This window comes from Anopheles coluzzii, chromosome 2 (assembly GCF_943734685.1).
Source record: "Anopheles coluzzii chromosome 2, AcolN3, whole genome shotgun sequence".
Taxonomy (NCBI): domain Eukaryota; kingdom Metazoa; phylum Arthropoda; class Insecta; order Diptera; family Culicidae; genus Anopheles; species Anopheles coluzzii.
In genome coordinates, this window is record NC_064670.1 from 100,253,644 (window position 1) to 100,276,304 (window position 22,661).

Genomic DNA, 22,661 nt, shown 5'->3' on the forward strand with positions numbered 1-22,661 from the left:
TGAATTATGACTGGTGGCCAGTTTCGAATTGCTGTGGGTCGTTGCACCGCTTGCAACGGTGTGGGTGAATGTACTCATGTTGTTATTGCAATGTCTTCCGCTCCATTCCTCAGGCTCCTACAGAATCGAATGAAGCTCATCCATTAATCCAATACAACACTGTGGTTCTGAATTTTTCACTTCATTTCCATGCCCCAATGCAATCCCATCAACGACCCTCCTTAAAGTCGTTAAGGCGCACTGAAGTTCTGGTTCTGAGTGCACACGTTCCAGCGGCAGCGCCTCTCCAACGTCTCGAGTAGAGAAAATCATTAACTTGTTACGCACACCGCGCACCACCGTCGACGACACAACCAGAAGAACCACGTCACGTCTCATGGAGCGAAGCAGCATTACCCATCGAGGCCGCTCTTCCATCACACCGTTCTTTCCAATTTCATTTCTGGTGAACATTTCTGGCAAGATGCTCCAAGTTCTTGCAGGACTGACGAAGAGGAGAACACACGGAGAAACACAATCCCTTGCTGGATGATCTCTCTCTCGTCACTGTGGTGGGGTTGGGAGACTTGACTTGAAATGAAGACTTTACTGGAAAGTCTTGACAATGCTCCCGCAAGAACAAACGGCACACAGGCACCTCCGGGGAGACCGTTCATCGCACCCGGGACAACAGTGTTGGGCCGACCGGAAGAATCCATCTTTCTTCCACTGACCGACGTCAACGCCAACACCACATGAAAATCATCATCATCATCATCTCTTTCTCGTGGTTAGGTTCTGGGGCTGGGTGTTGTTTCGGTCGTCCGATTTGTGTGTGCCGGGTGTGTGTGTGTTGATCGTTGTCGTTGTTGTGGGGCGCATTGGTGGTGGGGCTGGTAGAAAAAGACCGACACATCGGCCACCCTTCAACCAGGCGCTCTGTCTCGCGTAGCAGACACCGCCGCTGCCGTTTGATGTTTCACTACACCAGCTGTAAAGCAGCAAAGTGTGGGGGAAGGAGACGCTCAACTCGCTACGAGCGAGTAATCAAGTAATTGCCCTCTTGGCACATTGGCCCTGGTCAATGTTTTCCGTTCGGCAGGGAAGGCAGGAGCACTGCCAAAGAAGCTAACGACGTGCCGTGGCGGCATCACAACGCAGGAAGACACACTGCCGACTGAAGCAGCAAAATGAGAAGAGGGGTTTGAGAGGGCGTCGTCTCCCACTGGACGATTGGATCTACACCACCCAGTACACAGATGGCAGGAAATTCAATGCGAAAGTTTCAAAACCGATTCACAAACCAGATGAGCCTCCAGAGCCCAGCCCATGGTGTGGTTCCCAGGGTGCGAGATTGCTGCAAATGGTGGAGAACATATTGCTTTCCATATATGGGAGGGACGCGCAGACAACGCCTCTGGCTGGTGCTGGTGTGGTATGAATATTGTCCTAGGTCAATGACCCTCGCCGGGTGGTGGTCAAACTATGGAGGGAGATGACGACTTCCCCCCGACAAAACGGTGACGCACGGATCCTTCCGTGTGTTCTTCTCGTTTGTGCTGTGCAAAATGGGAAGCATTGAACGCCGGAAAACGCTGGCAGATATGAAACTAATTATGCTGCCGGTTTTGGCTGAGGGTGGTCGTCGAGCAGGAAGCGATTTGGGCAGGATACTCTCTTTACCGTCGGTTGCGGTTGAAGTTTAAATGCAAATTATCTGTTTGCATGAAATTCAAATATCGATACAGGGTTGCACAATGGGTTGGATGTTAGAATTTGCAAGATATGATGAGAATGGAATTCTAAAGCAGTGTGTGTGTGTGTTAATTTGCATGTATTATGGTGCTATTATGTTCGGATTTGATTCTCAGCATATGCAAGTTCGTCTTTAATAGGCAGTTTTGTCAGTGAACGTCGGATTGACTCCGTAGCATGTTGGTAGGCAAACGAACTGCTAATCCGCCCGTCTGGAGTTCTAATCTCAAACCACGAAACCATGCTTTATGACGCTCTGTAACCTTAATTAAAATGAAATTACTGGATTTAGAAACATTTTCTCCATCTAGCCTAGCGCGCGCTCAATATCTTCATATTTAAGAATATTTATTTACTGGGTGAAACTCTCTTTACCGTGGCTGGTGCTGCAATACGTGCGGTTGTTACGACAGCAGACGGCAGCGGAGTAGAATGAAGGCTAACATCGAAGCGGCAAAAAAACGAGGTCACTGTGCAAAAGTATATGCACTTTTTGCCTGCTATTGCGTAGCCTGCCCGACCTCGCCGTCATCGTCTGGCAAAGAGCGAGCAGCAGCACCATACCACCCAAAACCCACCGATAGTTGTGTCTTCAGCGATGCCCCGGCAACAAAACGCGAACCTCCTTCTTGTGCGCGCGCGATCGAAGGTTCCGGCAATGAATGGCTAAAAACTCGCCCAGTTGTTCGCAGGCAGAGAGCACAGCATAAAGCAAAATGTTCACCTCCTATCCCGCACACCCTCCCCGCGCAGTCTGGCACAGTTTGATGCAACATTATTGTGTGTACCCGTCTGCTTGTGGCCCCGCTTTACTGCCTTGACATTTTTGCCGCCACTGCCGCTGTTTCGAATTTGCCGCCTCCGCCGCCACCTCTCAGGTGGGGGAGGACGGGTGTCTCGTTACTCAATTTCATCACGGTTTGCCTTTTCCGAATGGTGGGCCTCCGTTAGGTTGCGATCGGCTGATGGGGAGGTATCTATTGAAGGAATGAGAGAGAGGGCGAGTTTGGTTTGAAGATTGTAAGAAGTGTGAGGCAGGTTAAGATGGGTAATAGATAAGAAGCGCCGGAGGCGATGTTAACTGCACACCCAATGGCGGGGGCGGAAATGGCCGCTTTATCTGTTCTGACCATTATTTATAATTTATTTCTTTCGTTTTCTTCTCGTTGCAGGTGAGTTCAACTTTCGCTTTTGATCGAGAACGTGCGGCGAGGTCCTTGCAGGTGCTACGGACCAGAGTCCTTAGGCTGTGTGTATCTGATGTCTAGGTTTAGAAGTTTACTTGGGTGTAATCGGAGGCCTGGTAATGTATTTCGGTCAATATTGAGCATCATTACGTTTGATGGGCTCGTTTGTATGAATTTGATTTTCTGTTATCAGCTCCAAATTTCCTCTCCCCAATTACGACGGGAACTTACAACTTCAAACTGATGTTTCTACAGTGAGAATTACAATTAACGATTACATTAACGAACACTTAAATGCTCGTGCAACCAGATCAGTGACATTAATTCTAGTTTAGTTTGCACATTACACCACACGACCATTTTCTTGCTTTTCCACCGCTAACGCAAACAAAAATTAAGATGAAATTGTTTGATAACAGTGTGGGGGAGGGCATGGATGGAAAAGATGATAAAGCTTGCTTCGTATGTTGTGTGTTGTTGATGAAGCGGAGACAACCCTGAACGTTCACGGCGTGTAATGTTTCGTTAATTAAAAGACCAGCCCCATATCCATAATCGCGCCTTCTCGTGCTTCTGCTGCCATGGCTGACTGGCCTATTGCCTTTCGTTTCGATAAACGTGCGGGCCTGTTTGGCAAACGGTGCGCGCGCGTGCACATTGATGGCACTTAAAATCCCTCCAAATGGGTGTTGAAAATTTGCTTTTATGATTATCGTGTGTTTTTAGCCGAGCAAGACAACAGAGCAAGCGAGCGAGCGAGCGAGTGGGGAGCATCTTGATGGAGTTTTCTGTGTTTTTTTGTTTTCATTCTTTTTGGAGCAACAAGATATAGCAAAGGAGATGTGGTGCGCAGGGTTCGAAGGAAGTGGCTCCTCACCCGACAGGTGCAATGTTGTGCTGCGTGACGATTGTTGTACGCACATCCCTTTTTCCCCCTTTGCAGTAATTTGGTAGTGGTGGTCGGTGCGACAAAAGAGCTATCGAAGGAGGCTGCCCTTTTTCTACCTTAACTCCTTTTCTCGGAAGATAATAACCAAACCCGCACCGAGGGTCGAACGATTTTTGGTTTTACAGCCGGTCGGTCGGGCATCCCCTCGAGGGGTCGGTTTGTGCCAAAACCAGTTAAAGATTGTCTCGGCCACTTGTGCTGCTGCTGCTGCTGCTGCGGACAATCTTCATACACGTTCGAAGAAACACCTGGAAGTATCTGCTTCCCCGGCCGAGCGATTTTGGTAGCAATTTTGGCGCGTGCTTTTCCGGAGATGGTGCGGCAGTGGCTGTGGCGGCAACGACAACTAAGGGAAAGATTAAGGGGCGGCTGTGAGACCAAATCGGTCTGTTCCATTCGATTGTGAATGGGTTCGTTTATGTTGCTGTATCTTTTTTTTTTTGTTTTAGTGTGATGGCAGTTTTTTGTTGTTTTTGCTCTTTTCGGTCTTGGTTTCGTTTCGCTATCCTCCACACAAAGTGTAAAAGGTGCAGCAGATGTGCCAAGAAGCAAGAGCACCTGCCCCGATGTGTCTGTCTGCTGCTGTTGGTTTTACAGTTTTTCGTTTGGGGGATATTTTTTTTTTCTTACTGTAATCTTGATTGACCTCACATGTACGTCTGGAGGACAGCGCAGCTTTACCAGCTGTACCACGGTCCGTTCGGGAAATGTCTGTTTGTTTGTTTCGAAAGCTGTAATGTGTTGGACCAGTTGTTGCTACTTCATTTGTCATCAGGTGGCGAAACAAGTGAAGATACAGACAAGAAAGACTGTTTATGTTATCTTCACAGCGTAAAGTAATGTTTTTATTTCTAAAGAGTACAAATATTACAGTTTTAATGCATTTAAATCGATTTTAATGAATTAACAACAAAGGGGATTCATTTCTGTCAAGAAAGAGCTAAGGATGTTGCACCATGCTGGAACTAAAACAACAGATTTGATCCCAAAATACAAAGAGTAACTGACATTATTTGTATGAATCAATCGAAACACGGCATAACATGCTTGAGATTTCAGATTAGAATTTTGAGATTGGATTCTGAAAACATCAGAAATTGGAGTACGCTTTGTGGTACATTGAATTCACGCAACATTTGCTCCGCGAATCGTTAGTATTTTGGTTGTTGTAGTCACTATTTATTTAAATTTAACCCATGTAGACTGCTTCAACTGGTGCGTTAAAGTGAGCATAATCCAGCAAGTGCAGTTTTCGATCAATATTCCTGCCCCGCTTCCAGAAGATACAGCATACTAAACATTGCTCACCCACCCGAATTCATTCCGGCTGTTCGATACGATTCATAATTACAAATCGATTCACTTCGCTTCCCAGGGGGATATGATGTTCCAAGTCATAAAACCAAATACCGAGCGATTTGCTTCCCAACAAAATCAACCTCCTCCCCCGTTCGCAACAGCAACTCTCCTCTCCAACCTGGTATAATGTAATGTGCTCGCTAAACGGTCGAGGTTCGGTGTGTTTGGTGGAAAATTCGCACAATTTTCCTCGCCGTTTCGCGTTTCGGTTGAAATTACATCAATCAGGACGCGGGCGAACGACGGACGAGTACGCCTTCTCGGGAAGGAACGATCCACAGTAGCAGCAGCAGCAGGAGCTCCGTGGCTGGATTTTTGCGATAAGCACCGTGCGCTCGAATAAGCCGTAGTGTGTGTGTGTGTGTGTGTGTGTGTGTGTGTGTGTGTGTGTGTGTGTTTGTGTTTGTGTGGTGGGCAACAACCCAGTCGGTGCGAAAAGGTTTGCCAGGGTTCCACCATTCCCGGGAACAAATTTATAACCACCAGATCCCCGTACCATTCGCCGCACAAACCTTCCTTTTACCGCCGCCGTAATCCTTCTCGCGAAAAAGGGGCTTCATCGCACGCCAGGACATTTAGCCGCTCGTTGGCTGCCGGGATTTTCTCGTCCTTTTTTTCTCCCTCACTCTCTAGCTCTATCTCTCTCCTGTTGCTGCAGAAACGCCCGCGGTGGGGCAGGGTTTCGGAAGGTTATAACATAAATTTAGCTGCCGGTTTGGCGCCACGGGCACGTACCGTATTATGGTGCTTTGCGTTGCTTCGCGTGCGCACACACACAGCATAATTTGAAAATATCGTGCAAATGAGTGCAGAAAGAAGCGGCATCTCTCGGACGTTCGATTGAATACGTTTGGGTGCTCTTTGCGCCAGGCGGCGGCTTCCCCCCAGTGCTGGGTGTTTATTTTACGCTTCCCATTTTCGTTACCTTGCCAATTTGCAATCGAGAAGCGCGCCAAATCGTGCGCCGGATGGGGCAGTTTTTTTTTGTATATTTGTATATTTGTATATTTATTAAATGATCGACGGACCTCATAAGCCCTCTCGATATATGTAAGGGTACAATAGGAATATAACAAAAATAGTCACACGCGTTACAATAACACAATAATAACAACAATAACAATTACAAGGACGCTAAAGATTCTGGCGAGAGGCGCGAAGTAAATTAATGCGACTCAACACATTTGCCATCGTCATGCCGGGCTCATACGCATCAGATTCCGCATTCAGAGCAAGACATATACGCAAAAACGGGTCTCGGGAGGCGAAGGCGGTCCTTGTCTCTGGGATGGCCAGCATCGCCCGAGGGCGGAGAGTTCTTGCAGGCACGTACAGCTGTATCGACGAGAGCAAAACCGGACAGTCGATGCTACCATTGAGAAGCCCAACGATAAAAGCCAGCCTAGCATTTCGTATTCGGTCGTCGAGTTGGGGTAACCCGAGCAACAAACACCATGTTGTGTAGTCGTTGTTGCTGCCCCACGAACGGAGCGCGAAACGGGTAGCCCTACGCTGGATGGACTCCAAGCGCGCAACCCCCCGAGCAGAGGAGGGCCACCACACAACGCTGCCATACTCCAGCACTGATCGAATAAGAGCACAATAAAGAGTTTTGGTGCAGATTGGGTCAGAGAGCTCGCGAGTCATGTTAACGACTAAGCCTAACAATTGACTGCATCTTGTCACAACGTGATCAAGGTGTTGCTCAAACGTGAGTCTCGCGTCGACGAAAACACCCAAGTCCTTGACACAATCGACTCTCTGCAAAGTTTGCCCGTTTAGCGTGTAGTCGAAATGCACTGGAGAGCGCGAACGGCTGATGGTGATGGTAACACACTTATCAACACAAATGGTTAAGGAGTTTCGCGTGCACCAGTTATCGAATTCTTCTAGTGAAGCCTGGAGTATGCGATGGTCGTCTGGTCCCTGGATTTGCCGAAAGATTTTGGTGTCGTCCGCATAGAGCAGGTGATTATCCGCAGGAAGGATCGTGGAGACATCATTTATATAAAGGACAAATATGTTTAATGTGATTATAAACTTTGCTAACTAATTCACAAACAGTCAACACACACACACACACACTCCGGGTTGCAATTCTGATTAGTTGGTGACTCGCTCTATCCGGTTTCCCCGGGTGCTTCCGGTACTGCTCCGTATGAGGGGGCAAGTGCGATGCCCTTGCAGTTGAAAATTCAACTGCTACTTTTGAACTTTGGCCATCGTACACCCCGAAAATTTGCTGGTTGTGACTTCGCCGTGGAGCTTTAGTGCATCCGGTTTGTTCAGTTGAATGTGGTGCATCCTCATGGCGACAGTGGGATATCGTCCAGGATGATATATACATAAGGGAAGCTACAAAAACTGTGCTTGGACGTTTGAATCCTTATTCTCTGCTTCCAATCCTTATTTTCATCTCTCTCTGCGTGTATGCATGCGACCAGTTCGTCGGTTATTGACCCCCTGGACGATGTCTGAGGTGGTCGGCGAGTTGAGATTTGGATTTACGTCCGAACCGCGCTGCAAGCTGATGCACAAAAACAAAGAAAACGAATGCTCGAAATTGTGGTGCAACCTGCTGCTGCATGATGGCAGAAGCAGACCAAATGGGTGTTCGTTGGATATACTTTGAGCCTAACGATTGAACCTGTGAACTCGATGGAGCGCGGAGTATACACACGGAGTCTTCGCAGGGGTTAACCACAGAGAAGAGAACAGAAAAAAGTCCCCAAACCAAACAAAAAGACAGCTGTTCTTGGTGCTGCAAACTGAACTCCAGAGCAAACGAGACATGTTTGAATGTTTGAAGTTGCCAGAACTCTCCCCTGGACATCAGCACCTCTGGAAGAGAATTTGCATTTTGAAATCATTAAAAATTGTGCTCCAGTTTTCCGAGTACTGTACCAGAGGCACTTCAAAAGCGTTGAAACACATGTGTTATTGCGTTTTTATTAGTCAGCTTTGCAGGTGCTTTGTACGTGTAAGCAGTTCTTGCCAGATGAGTCCGAATTAATCCGACCCAAATTTTCTTTTATTCAACTGCCTCTCTAATGGCAGCATTTGGGGGCTTGACCAAAGGCCGATCTTCCAATCGCAAACCACTGCCCACGGTCCTCCAACTCGAAAAGCTCATAAATATGTATCCGCAGCGATTTACGGAGCATATTTCGTTCGCTCGCACAGTAGAACGTGAGCCTTCAGGGGCATGCTGGAGCGAAGGTTTTTTTCTTCCCCTTGTGACTGAATGAGGCTCTAAAGCCTCGGTGCTAAAATAAAAGTGACGAGGTTATTGACAGTGGTAGTAGTAGAACGCGCCACAAAACTTTAGAACCACACGATGAGCCTCTCTCCCGTTCTTGAGGACTGAGGTTCTTTTTTCTCATAACCTCTGTCCAGGGCTCAGCGTGTTTGGTCTGGTGGGCATTGGAGCCGAACAGTATTACTGTGCACACAGAGCGCTTCCATGGGCTTCTTGTTGTCTTTCCTTCCATCGGCCAACACAAACAGACACACACATTACCCTTCTTCTATCGAGCACTGCTCGGTACTCATTACGATGTCCGCGCTGCTGTTTGGAAGTTCGAAGAACTCCAAGAAGGCACCACTCGTTTGTTGTAAAAACCTTGCCCAGCAGTCCAACTGGCGGCGGGGAGACCTGTGTGATCCGGTGTTGGAGGGTCGCAAATTGTTGCAGGCACCATTTGGTTATTATTATTATCCTTTGTGCCGGTTTTTTTAGTTGCTCTCTTGCTTTTCATCTTCTTCATTTTTTTGCTGTGCAACTGTGGCGGTGCAACTGTTACGGTTGTGGTTTTGGATATGAACGAAGCTTGAAAAATAATAGTCTGTAAAAGTTGTACGTGTACGAGAGACGGGAGCCTACTCACTACTCGCTGCAGAGTACAAACAACGGGTGTGAGTGTTTGGACGAGCGCCTTGTTTCCTTGGAAAAATGGTATAATGATGATCCTTTTTCCATTATTTTTTTATTCAGGATTTTCACAAGCACTCACAGGCCCACAGCTGTTGTTAAAATATAATGAAACATTGGCGCCTCTGTTGTTCTTTGGAGGTTATTATTGTTTTGCTTTTGGTTTTGATTTCTTTCTACAACCTGCGGGGCTTTTTTTGATTTAATTTATTTTATTAAAAAAGCTGTTAAAAACATCAAAACTGCTCGACAAAATCACGTCAAAAAGCACAACAGCTTGGTATTGATGTTGTTGATGGAAATTGAGATTCCTTGTGTGGCTCTTCTGAAAATGTAGAACTCCCCATATACAAACACACACAATCCAATCTTCCCTTTGGGTCTCGCAAAATGGCAAGCAATCCCTACCCTTCTGCCTCACCATATCTTGTGAGAAATGCAGCAAATTTTGCCTCTAAATTTTCCCGCATACTCAACGCTGCTGCATACACGGCGATGCAAAGCTGCTCTTAGCTTTCCCCCGTTCGCTTGTCGCATGGCCGCATCTCAGCAAGTGTAAGCGCGACGAACTGCGAAAAACGGTTTTGCCGAAATCCTTCCATCTTCGGGTGGAATTTCAATTTTGGCAAGAAAATGCGGAAAACATTCGGGATCAACCTCTCTCCGTGTTCGCGCTGCAATCTCCGACATACGGGGGGGAAATTGTCATTTTGCTTGTGTGGTTTTTGCAGGTCTTTTCACTCCATGGGAGGAGAGATGTTTACGGGAAGGTGTTCTTACCTTCCAGCTGTCGTCTGTGTCAGCGGTGATAGTGAAAAGGCAAGGTAGGTAGGTTGTTGCTGCTGTTAAACGATAGAATTAGAGAACTGTTCTTGTGTGTATTGTTAGTTGTTGTACATCTTTTGTTGAAGGTGCAATGTACAGGGCGAGCAACAGCCCTTTTGAAGAATACTCTTTTTTTAGGTACCAAGAACCAGCGTTTGAAAGCGTTTAAAATTATCATTAGAAAACATATGTCAGAAGTGCAATTTTTCACATACTGTATAGTTAGGATACCTTCGTTTATCTCTTCCAGAGGAGCTGTGTGTGTGTCATCAAGGTTCATCTGTTCATTGACACCTCTAACCGCAAACTCCGCAACAAAAAACCATTACCTAAAACCGCGTCAGCTGGAATACGAAGCATATACATTGAACAAAGTGTTCGGGATCTCTCCATTTAAACACACACTTCTTTCCAACTCCGCCATATGCTCTTTGTGCTCTGCTTCATCGTGGCTTTTTGCAAACATTTCGTTCGCGTAACAAAAAAACAACCTCCTCGTGGTGATTTAAAACACGTGGAGCATCACGCAGACTACATAGTTGTCCGGATCCCGGAGATCACCTCTTCGCTTTATTGGCATTGTATCGACGAGGAGGTAGATGTGCAAAAAATGGATTGAAGAAAAAACAACCCAATAAAACGAAGCAAGATTTGAGCGATCGCAAAGTGCGAAGAAAGAGGCGCCGCGCGCGTAAGCATCGATAGTGAAAATGTTTATGCATATACTCACTGGTGAGTGGAGGCAGTTGGTAAGAAGGGTTCCATACGCACGATGCAAATCAGCGATCTGCGGCGCCTGTACCTCATTCCCTTTCACACACATACACACACACCTCACATGGCCAATATGTGTGTCTGCTATCGATGGTTTGGAAGGGAAATAAACTGTGCGTAATGCTGTTTGGAATGTTGACTGGGTGTGTGTGGTGTATTGTTTGCTCGTCTTTAAGGGGGTTTTCATCGTTCAGTGCAGCCAAGTTGAAATGCCTTTTTTCTTAACACACTTCTCCCGATGATGATCTTTGAGAATTGAAGACGAAGGCAAAAAGAGCAGAGAACAAGAAGAAGTGCAAGCTCTTCATCTTAAGAGCCATCGCGCGCTCCTGATTCTTTCTGTCCGATAAACTTGTGCTATCAGCTCACTTTTCATTACAATGTTGAGCAGCAGGAAAGCTTACAGTTGCTATTGAATCGACAGCAGTTTTCCAAGTTAAAGCCAAAAGGTAAGAAAAGTGATCCAAGTAACTTTTCCTTCCCCAACTCTAGCAGTTGCAAAAATCAATATCATCGCCCGCGCGATCGCTGCAAAATCGAACGGCGTTAGGCACTCATTCCGGCAGAATAATTGAATATGAAATTTTAATTAAAAATGCATCATCGTTTCTGCAAACCTCTACTGTACTCTCTGTGCAATATTGTAAAAGCACCACCGCCGCCGTGCCTAGATGATGCTCCTTGCAATGGCGCTTCCGCTTGGAAGCGGAAAGGAAATTGACTGAACGCTGCAAAATAGAACGCTCTCACCCAAATCGGAGTGCAGCTGGCGGTTCTCCCATGTAAACAGTGTGTTCCATTTTCCCACCGGCCGGTCGGGAAAGCCGGAAAAGAAGGTTCGTGCTGCCATCACGCCCAGGAATGCGGGGCCCATAAGTCTGTCATCGGGGTCTGGGGAAAAGTGCATCTTGTTGTACAGGCGTTAGAGGTTTTTTTTGGGGGGAAGGCGATGATTTAAATCGCTTGAATTCACTCTATTTTGGTTCACGCCAAGCGAAGATGTTTTACTTTTTGGTTAACAGTTAAGGCAAAAACAAATCGATATGATGAATGCATTTTCCTGAGGTGAAAATTAATGCTCCACAACTTGTCCCGCTGTTCTGCACAACAGTGTGTGTGAGTGTGTGTAAACAAATGTTAAACACCTTTTTTTCTTTCCTGCTACAGACAGCTTTTCGTGTATGATCGAGTCGAGTGCCGCATAATGATGACCAAAACGACGGGGTGTGGGAGTGTAGGGGGTGTGAATAAATTATTTGTTACCTAAAATGTGTCTACTTTAAAGTGTTGGTGCTTGTGTGTGTATTTAAAGATAGAACTTTAGTGATCTTGACTAGCTCGCTCTGTCGCGCTCGCTTGCTAGACGCGACGTGAAGGCGAACACCAACGGTGACGTGTCGAAAGATAATTAACATCGAGTGAAAATTAATTACTCGAATCACTCGTCTTGTCAGATTTTCCATTTTCTTTCGCCCTGTAACAGCCGCCCTTCTAGTATTTTATCACCCGACTCGAGGGTGGTATAAAACCTGCGGCCAAGAACCGAGCAGCAGCAACACCACGGTGTTACAATTAAGCGCTTTTCCGCTCTCGGACGAAATGGGGCCGGTGGAAGCAAAACAAAAAAACAGATCCTCAAAAGTGGAGGGAACACGAAAGCGGTACTTTGCACAAAAATCGACTCGTCGACTCGCTTTGAAATTTACACCGATTTGCAATTCAAATTCTGGAGGAAAGCTTGCTTTTCCAACCACACACACAGACACACCGTCTGTGTCTGTCGGCGTTGGTGGTGAAGTGTTTCCTTCGTCTCGGAGTTTTTTTTGTCCCCTACCAAAGCGGTGGACTGCGACGGTTTTCCACGAACGGTTAATCCTTGCAATCCTGACGCTGTGCGAGACGTTGTGCGAGTTTGTTCCTCCTTTCATTTTCTGTGTTTCTTTGTGTGTCTCTGTGTGTTCCGGGGCACAAGCCGCAAAGTTTTTGACCACTTTGATGACAAAGTTTCCCATCCCCCCAAGTGGAAAGCGATAAAATTTCCCTAATTCATTGTAGACGAGAACCGGTTGGTGGTGTTGTCGTCGTCGTCGCCGTTGCTTCGGTGTGCTTTTTCCGGAGCGAAATTGATTACCAGCCTGGCAGGCGACACTCGAGGTAGATGGCAGAGTTTCACACGCATCTTGAAATGGAAATAAAGGAACAGAGAAAGGTGAATTTCCACCAAGAAGACAGGCGTTTTATGCGCGCCTAGAGTCTTTAACGGGGAAAGGGACAAAACATAATTCACCCCCCGTTCCACATTATCACAGAAAGCACACAGCTTTGGCAATACAATCTGACCTTCGGTCAGAGCTAATCCAATTGTCCTCGGAGTACGTGTGTGTCGGTTTTGTGAGGTTGTCTTTATCATATATCTTTCCGCTTGTGTTGCAATGTGTACACGATTAGTTTATTAGGGCGAAGCGCCGAAGTGCCATCTCGATTGGAAGCCCATTATTACTCCTTAGTGTGTATCCATTCTGCTCCTCGGAAACACTCACGGAACGCTAAGGATAATAAAATTAACACAGCCACGCACAGAATGCTCTCTCGGCCTTTAAACACAATCCTCACGACCGTTTGCTCGCTTGTGGTTTGATATGGCTTGACCTTGGTACTATTGCGCGTCCGCTGGCGCTTGCTGGCAGAGTCATTTCCAACGCTCGGAACGCTTTGTGATGAAAGCAAGCAAAATTGCTTCTCCTACACACTTACGGAATAGCGACAACGACGACGACGACAGCGTCTTTGTGTGCTCCACCGATGTCCTTAAGAAATCCATTCGGCAGCCGCAGCCGCTGTTGTGCAAGGGTGAGGCAAATCCGTGGAAATTACTTCTTCAAGGAAATCATTCGGTCTAGGTTTCTTTGCGACTTCCATAGTGGGGCCAGAGGACGTGATGAAAGCTAGGAACGCACCGGGGCAGGGAATAAAATGGTTTCTGGTGACGCAATTTCGCAGCTCCACTCATTCGGATGCTATTCTTTGCCTGCCCGTTGTTTCCTAGGAAGGAGTGAGAGTGGCCCTACGGAGGAGAGGCCAAGAGATTAAAGATTAAGATAGGAAATAGGTGTGGCGTGGAAATCGTACCATTGGAGGTTTAGGTTTGGTCTTGTGTGTAGAAAAAAAACTCCCGCTAGAAACCGTCATTTTGTCTCCAGTTGATTGGCAAAAGTACGCGCGTTAAAGACTCACCCTTATCGGTTTCATAAAGATCATTTCTTCAAAATTGGCAGCAGCAGCAACAACATAATTGGAAGACAGAACTCCAATCTCCAGGCAGTGCAGCTATATTTAAAGACAATGTATTCACCCGTTGGCGCCCTGCATACGAACATGGATGGCATTGAGTTGGCGCTTTTGTCTGCCGCGTGGCGGGTCCCTCTGCTCCGTGTCCGTGACCCTCACACGCAATTACCCCCACAGTGGTGATTGTTGGTGTAATAAAGTGTCACAAGATATCGAGCGAATCAGCGTGCGCGTATAATTCGCGTCGTCTTGGTTGGCTTTGTTTGGTGAGTTTCGGGATTGCGATCATATGCAACGAAGAAGGAAGAAGAGAGTGCTCCCCGGACGCGCGCGCCCAATCATTGTGGTGAACCTTTGTTTGAGGGCATGGTGGAGCGTAGGTCTCGTCATTATGTCGTCATCGTCGATACGATGCTTTTGTGGTACGTGAACTTGGGCATTAGCTCCAATGTGTGGGAAAGTGTGAGAGCTGTTGCCTTCCCGGGCAGTCAAGTCCATTTCCGTGCGGGTGACAATGGCAAAGGCCCTTCCTATGACCCCCAGCAGCAGCAGCAGTAGTAGCAGCAGCGGTATTAGCAGCGTTGGTCGTCTGATCCTAGCGAATTCCAAGTTCTGGAATGGATTTCGCCGAATTCCCTGCTTCTCTTAGCGCTTCATTGTAATTTTGATGGAAGTAATTTCCCCGACAAGAAATGTCCTGAAGGACATCCACAACAAAGATTGGATGGTCGTATTCACACAAATACACACGAAGGGTGGCCTTGAACCGCCAGTTGCAAGAGCACACGGGCGGAGTCCCTACGTTGAATGTTTGGAATTTCCGGCACAAATCTGAGGATAGAGAACTTATCCTGAGCAACGAGAGCGTACCTGAGCGATTTCAGGAAATTCGGGATGTCTGTTGCTGCTCTCTGTTCTGGAGGCAACAGTGTGCGGTCTGTTTGTCCCTGTTTTGGAAGGTTGGGACAGCGTTGTATCCCGAAAATATGCAACGTTTGGTTGATGTTTTCGTTTGATTTTGGAATTTTAATTAAAGTTTCCCAGCACGGAGTTTAAAGAACGTGTTGGTAGTAGTCGGCCCACTGAAAACGCTACGCGGAAGGATTCGAAGCGAAAGGAAAAGCAAGTCCACCACTCCCATTTTCTGCCTAGATTCGTTATTCGCTAAACAGTCGAGGGAGGGAGCAGCACACTAAACATAAGTGACATAATTCATGTCGGAAAACCCATAAATATCTTGCCCATACGTCCGCAGCCTTCACCCCGAATGTTTCGCCAGTTCCAACTCCACCGACTTCAAAAGGCACAACACACCCCCGGGAGAACATCCACGCGTAACGAGATGCAATAAATTTTCGTTTTAAAACTTTTAGCCTCTCGAAGCAGAATTTGAAGTGTGCAAGCGCGGCGGGCCCGTCCGTTTAAAGACCATTTTGATAAGCGGGCGGCAGTGGTTTAACCCGGGCCGGGTCGGGTCTGCACAATCAACAACCACCGGGTGACGGTCGAACGGACCAATTTCCCGATAAAACCGACGACTTACGGTATAACGTTTTTTTAATGAATTGACAGGACCGAGGGGATAAAAAAATAACCCCAGATCGTCCGCTTTCTTCCACTTTTCCGCTACTGAAGGGTGTTTCAATCCTTCGCGCGGTGTTCACACATCGTCTAATGCCCCTTTTGTTACCAAAACCCTCTCCTAGTCGTCCCTTTGCCGTGTGTTGCGCTGTTTATGAAAGCTGTCGAAAGCTTATTTATGGTGCCGTTTTGCTAATGGTTTCGATTGAGTGTGTGTGTGTGTGCCGCTGTGTTGAGTTGGTTGCTCCCCCTGGCGGGCGGGTGCGCTTTCGAGCATAATTATCGGAACAAACCCAAATGCTTTGCACACAGCGACAGTTGAAACCCTTTTCTTATGGCGCGCGCGCGCGCGTTTAAATCAACGACACAGCTGTTCGTTTGTGCCGCCGCACAGAGAGTACTTGGTGGCAAATCGATTACCGCTTCGCCGAAAAAGCTTAGCCCAACTTTATCGTTCATCTTGTGGAAAAAAGTGTCTAATATATATATGGAGAAAAGGAGCACGCGCGCGCTTTTCGATGAAGGTTAAAGAATGGCAAACTTCCGATTCCTTTTTGCTTGCCATGAATGCTTAATTTCTATTTTCGACCATGTTGTGTAGCGATCAGGGGAGGATATAGATGAAGGACCACCCTCATCTAGTGCCCTCCTACGCCCCTGCGGTGTAGTTTGATTGGGGGTGACTGGGGGCTCTTTTTCTTTTCATTCCGGCATTGGTGGACCTTCCGTTCCGTACTAGTTTCGCTCTCTCAGCAAGCCGTGATTCTATTTTCGTTATCAACGTCAATCCGGCTGAACCGGATGGGGCATAAAACATCCTTAGCCATTTTGGGGGAGTGGGAGGTGGGATAGCCTCACGCCACTAGCTAGAGAAAAAGGACCAGAAAACGACCATAACGTCGTCCGGCCTCCTCCGGTCGGAAATGCCATTGCACGCGATTTTCGTTAATGTAAGGAATTTTGTTTTAATATTAAACCACCGGCGCTCCTCGTTAGCGCCGGTTTTCTTTTCGGGTCGCTGTGTAGGTGTTCGTTGAAGAAGCTCGTTGTCGGACGTCATTGACGTCAGAGAGACCTCGGAATTGTTTGAAAATGGTTTGTGTGGCTGGGAGGGTCAGACACCTTTTTGCCTCGAGATTGACTAAATTAGAACCTTTGTTTTATCTAATGACATTACCAATTAAATGGCATTAATGTTCAATGAGGGTTCGATTCCATTTTTGGGTCGTCTGATGCTGCCCCAGTTTTTCCTGTGATGCTCCAATAACGATGAACTCGTGTCTCTTTCTTTCTCCCGTGTCTGAAGATTCGATTGGAGGTGTTTTTCGGTAAACGATCTGGACTAGAAACCGTGGGCCGCGTGCCCTAATTCTGGCGAACATAAATCAACCTGGTGCAGCCAAAACAAGAAGAATCAGGTTTCGCACTAAACAATCTAAAAAGCTGGTTGTTTACTAGCCCAGCGTCTAGCTTGGTCTTGGCTGGTCTGGTGTTGTTGTTTCCTTTTTTTCTCCTTTTCGAGAGATATTCCTAACAGAGCACAGCTCATCTGACCGTTCTTTAGAAATTCCCTAGCCCCAAAAACCATAAAAAATCGGCAGACTGGTCGGAAGTACCACCAACAAGAACCCGTTTCGAAACGCCCGTTTCGCCGGAAACAAATCATTCTCGAGGTTCTCTCTAGCACTCCGCGATCCGTTTAGCGATGTGTGATAGCCAAAATCTTGAAAAGACACGACTTTGTTTTGCATTCCTTTTTCTCCTCTGTGCGGCTTCTTTCCTGTTTCAGCGTTCCGAAGCACCAGACACCGAAAATCCGAAGGGTGGTGGTGGCGGTTGTTTGAACGCGAGCGTCTCTTACTCAACGTGGTGTGACACATTGTTGTCGTGGGTTTGAGGTTATTTGATTTCGTCTAGATGTCTTTTTTTTGTAGCGACGGTTACATTCGGCATTAGTAGACGGCGATGTTGAATTGCGCTGAACGCGATTGCATTTCACGCGGACGGCAAACGCCCTCCGCGCTTTCTGGTGTGACGTATGTCGCTGTTGGCCAGACGCGACTCATCCGTGGGGGAAAGTTCAATCACCCAACACAATGATTTGTTTTACGCTTTGCTGTGCGATCGTGTTTTAATCGTAACTTACTCTGGTGGTGGTAGTGGTGGTGGCAGGCTACAGTTCTGAGTGTGATTTAGGTTGTTTTTGGGGACAGGAATTTCGGAGGGAGAGCAGACGGCGTACGCTGCGATGGCGAACTTGATTTGTTTTTGATAGCTCGCCCCGTCTGTCATCTCTCTGGAATGCTTAATATGCCGATCAATTTGCAAATAAATGAATGATTTTAATTTAAATACTTTAGTGGTTTGAATGCGAAAAGTCGTAAAATTTGGCGTCTGAATGTGTTGAGGGAGTAACGTGCTACGCTAGGAGATGGTCAATGGTTTAATGTATAGAGAGGCGGACAATTACAGGACTGGACTTGGATCGATTCCCCATTTGGAGTGGATTTTATTTCGTGTGTTTCAAGACTCATCAGATCAGTCTAGCTACAAAAACAACTCAAATCAACTTAAATACAATTTCCTCTTCACTTTGATTTAAACCTCACTTTGTTTAACCAAGTTTAACCAATCAACACTTTGCACTTCTTCCCTGTTATTGTTGCTCTTCAGTTTCATTCTCACTTGAAAGCATTCCACAGTAGACTAGGAACAAAGGCGAAAACCTCGAAACAGTCAGAGTAAATTCCTCCCCCAGTTTTAAAGTGCAAGTGCAACGCCTGTGCATTGGGGAGTTGAGCCAGGCATCCTTTCCGAGGTGGAAATTGCGGTGCTCTTTTGGTATAAAAACACAACACCACTCCGCCATCGGAGGAACGGCGTGAATGTGTTTTATCTTTCCACCAGACGCCATCCCGGCGTGGCTGCTGAAGTCGGCGAAGAGGAGGAGGAACACTATTCTCACCGAAAAGAGTGGCGCACCGCAGACGCGCCCAGCACCAGTTGCGCTGCGCTTAGTTTATTTTATTCCGATGCAGCAGCCAACTTCTCTCTCACTCTCTCTCTCTCTCTCTCTCTCTCTCTCTCTCTCTCTCTCTCTCTCTCTCTCTCTCTCTCTCTCTCTTTCCTCTTTGTCTCCGGAGTCTGTGGATGCGGCAGAGTCTGCTGCTGATGCAGCGAAGGCCGAGACACGATCGAAACGGAGCGTTCGGTCCAGACCGTTTCTCAACAGGATCAGCTTTCGAGTGGTGTAGACCGCCAAATGACAAAGGCAGCGCACAGAATGACCATTGAGAGTGGTCGGGGGAGAGCTGGAGGGGGGGGGGGGGATTGCTCAGAGGGAACCGAAGTCGGCAGCTCATAACTTTTAACGTCCCCTCGTTAACGGGCAGACAAGTACGATTACGCGCCGCGATGCTAACTGCATAGGAAAATAACAAATTCCAATTCCCCGTGAAAGAGGCCATAGAGTGAGTGCGGGTGAACTGAGCAGTTTGAGTACGAGCGCAAGGAAATTTCCATTACAACACCCATGGTTAACCGACATGGTTATGGTCCTCCCTCCGGGCTTGTGCGCTGTGTCTCTCCGCAAACGGGCGGAAAAATTATGCTTTCTTAATCGATTTTAATTGCTGAGAATTACGTCCATAAAGTGTGGCTTACTTCGAAGTGTTACCCGTTCCTATCGTAGGTATGCATGATGTACAGACGTAAAGACAAATTTACTGACAATGCATGAACACGACATCATACATTTCAGTTTGTCTTTATATGACGTCCGTTCGCTAATCAAATAGAAGCGTTTTAATTGCAACGAAACAACCTTTCCGCTTCTCAGAACCATCCATGGGTTTTTTGCGTGGAATTTGTCTACCGATGTCACGTACAGTGGAGCCACCCAGATCCTCTCGCAAACACGTAATTTGTTGTGTACTATTTTTATATCCCTCCCCTTATAATACCCCGAAAAAGCCGAGTCCTTTAGCCATGGGTTCTGTCAGTCGGATTAATTATTTTGTTACACGAAACTGTTGTAACTCACCCTGCCACATACATGTGTGTATGTAGGTATGGGTACACCCTTTGGCATTTGCATGACACGCTGCCAGTTCGTTTGGCTGGTGCGTACATGTGGAAAAAAGGTATATTTGGCGCACGGCAGATCAAAATAGTTAACCTTTTCCGGGATATATCGATGATGGCGATAATCGGGAAGGCTTAGAAGTTGAGCGAACGTGCGGTACCAGTGTGGCCAAACAAATGACGTTGACATAGGCCTGATCTATCGCCGCTATAACATACCGTAAGTTGCGTCAAACCCATGTTTTCGGCATCGATTAGTCTGCAAACGCTACACTAAGCTAATCGTTCAGCAACAATAGCGTGATATGGTGATGATGTGCATGATGATGGCGATGGTTTGCAGTGTGATAAGCGAGGTTCGGTTTCTCTGGGGCTTTATTCTTTCAACGGTTTCGCACCACGAAAAGAGCATCCCTCTTGTGGATCGTCGTGTCTGTTCCGTCGGTACGAACACGCTTCCGACATGGTCATGCACACACAGACACACACCGGTTGACGTCTGTCTATCAGCGAAGGATCCAGCTTTTCCGGACGCATAGAGAATTGCTCGCGCGTTCGTCATGGCCGGCCCGTTTCTGATGGGAGACTAATTTCTAAGTATTTCAAATTACCAATCACGAAAAAGACCTGCACGTTAGGTTCTAACAGCGCAACAAGGGAAAGCGTTGTTTGGTACGTACAACGAGCAAAACGAATAGAGGAGCACACGGGGCAGTTGGGCAACATGAACGCTTTCTCGCCTACCCAGGATGACTATTCATAGGAAAATTAAAGGTGTAAATGAAATTAGAGACTATGGTCGGCTCTTCAAGGTGATGGCAGAGCCCACACACACCCTTCCGCCGGATGGTTCAGGCTGTCAGGACATCCTTGTTGCTTCATGGTTAGGTCTTCGGAGCCCGCTTGCTGCCTTAACAACGGCAGCCAGGCAACTCCTGGAGGGGTCTCTGTGTGTCATGTGTGAGTCAGTGTGTATGTTCTAATATTCTCAGCAAATGGGCCATGTTCCGCGTAGCGTGCATGTTCTTCTTTCCCCACACACACACATACCCCGGGCAGAGAGCGAATGTGTCACGCGGCTTTTGTTGGTGCGGATGGCGCCCAAAGCTGCATAGGAAGAAGTGGCGTGAATACAGTGGCCTTCCCTTTCTCTGTTGGAACGTTCTCTGCTGAACGTCAATCCGAGCCGAAAGGGAATTCACCCGCCCGACGACGTCAGCGTGCCCGATGGCATCAAGCGCAACACAACACGACTGATGTGTGTGCATCAAGATTTGAATTGAATTAAAATTTGCCTCCTCCCGGGAGGAATAGCGTGGAGTGCCACTCAGTGGCAATGACTTACTTTACAGCGAGTTTAGCGGGGGAGCCTGGGAAAACGCTCTTTAAATCGTATCAATCCCATTGGTCGCTTTGTAACTCGCTTAGGGATTAGGAAATGTGAGGGAAGAATTTGTTTTTTTTGTGGAGTTCACTTCAACTCCAGAAATTCCAGCAGTTCCAGCTGGTCTACAAAGAATGGCTTTTTAAAACGGCGTAAGGCTAAATCTTGCTTGACTCCCTCTTCGGGTGTGCTCCCCGGGACAATTGACAAGATTCCCAATTAAGAAGCGCAGTGACGTCGGCAGGTCCGAACGGGGATGACATTTGAATTAATTCCAGCCCGTACGGCGTTTGCGCGCGGACGGACCTGTACGTGGACACAATCACTTTTGAATGCACCTTCGGCGAGTGAAGCTGATGATTTCTCGTATCGATTGCACTTGTCGGGCAAGGTTTCGCTCGGAATTCAATACCGCTGCTCACCCCATTCCTCTGCCGGTCAGGTTTAGTGTGTCGTGCAGGAATGTTGAGAGGCGCTCATGACTGAAGGTGTCGATTGACCCAGAGGTTCGTCGTGGAATGGTAATGTGGTTGAACTGGTGCTCGCACGAACCAGTGAGGCATTGTAGGGTAGGCACGTTAATAGCAATTAGGAAACACGAATGCAGTTGGGAATGCTTTGAGAAATGCATTTTGACGCCGGCAGAGTTGGGGCAAACGATGGTGCTAGGAGCTGAGGGAATAATTCTTCCTTTCATTACGTTATGCATCTTATAAGCTCTCTGCTCTGCTCTTAAATTTAGGCAAAAAATAAACAAAACTTGTTGTATCCAGCGGCCAGTGTCAACAGTTTTGTTTTGCAACATTTCTTCCTCCTCCGGTGGTGCAAGTCGGCACACGGGTAAAGAGAAAAAAGAAACCGTTTGCTCCAGCGCGCGTGTACTCGCTTTGTTCTAATTAATCATCCGCCCTCATTGCGTGGGCGCGCTGCTCCATCCAACACCCAAACCCAACAGTCCACACATTTATCCATTTTTCTTCTTCTTCCTTTTCTCATTCGCAGGGCTGTCACCGATCCGCGTGATGGACGCCGGGTCGCACTCAAGAAGCTGCCCAACGTTTTCCAGTCGCTCGTGTCCTCGAAGCGTGTGTTCCGCGAGCTGAAGATGCTGTGCTTCTTCAAGCACGAAAATGTAAGTACTACGCCTTGCTGGCAAAACCCGCACGGTGGGAACGGTGGAAGGTCCACTGCTTCCAATGTGCCAAGGAGAAGGACTTCTTCTTCCTTGTGTATTTTCCTTTGTCGAGAAAACCCCCGAAGAAACAGCGATAGAGCGGCCGCACAGCGTTGTCTCGGTGGAAGAAGTTTTTAATTAGAAAGTGTTGTCGCTTCGGCCTGCTAACGTTTCGCAAGTGATACTACTACTCCTGTTAACCTTCGCCCGTCGTGGCTGTGGCTGTGTGCGCGCTTCGAGGAGCTTCTTTGGGTAGTTAGAAGATAGTCTTTTCGCCACGGCACGTGTTGTTTTTCCTCGCTCGGATAACATGTGTTTTAGCGTGCCTGGAAAGCAAGGAAAAAAGAGTAATGGAGGCGCCAGCGTGCGCCAATATTACAAGCCGAGGCTTG

General features: G+C 47.3%; 1 protein-coding gene across 3 annotated transcripts in view; it reads left to right on the forward strand.

The window, feature by feature from the left end:
- Positions 1 to 22,661, forward strand: part of LOC120961685 (serine/threonine-protein kinase NLK) — a 73,897-nt gene that overhangs the window by 32,521 nt on the left and 18,715 nt on the right. For all 3 annotated transcript variants that reach the window (XM_040385624.2, XM_049607889.1, XM_049607888.1), the window contains exon 3: positions 22,098 to 22,227. In XM_040385624.2, coding sequence (XP_040241558.1) covers positions 22,098 to 22,227 — 130 coding nt within the window. The remainder of the gene's footprint in view (positions 1 to 22,097; positions 22,228 to 22,661) is intronic.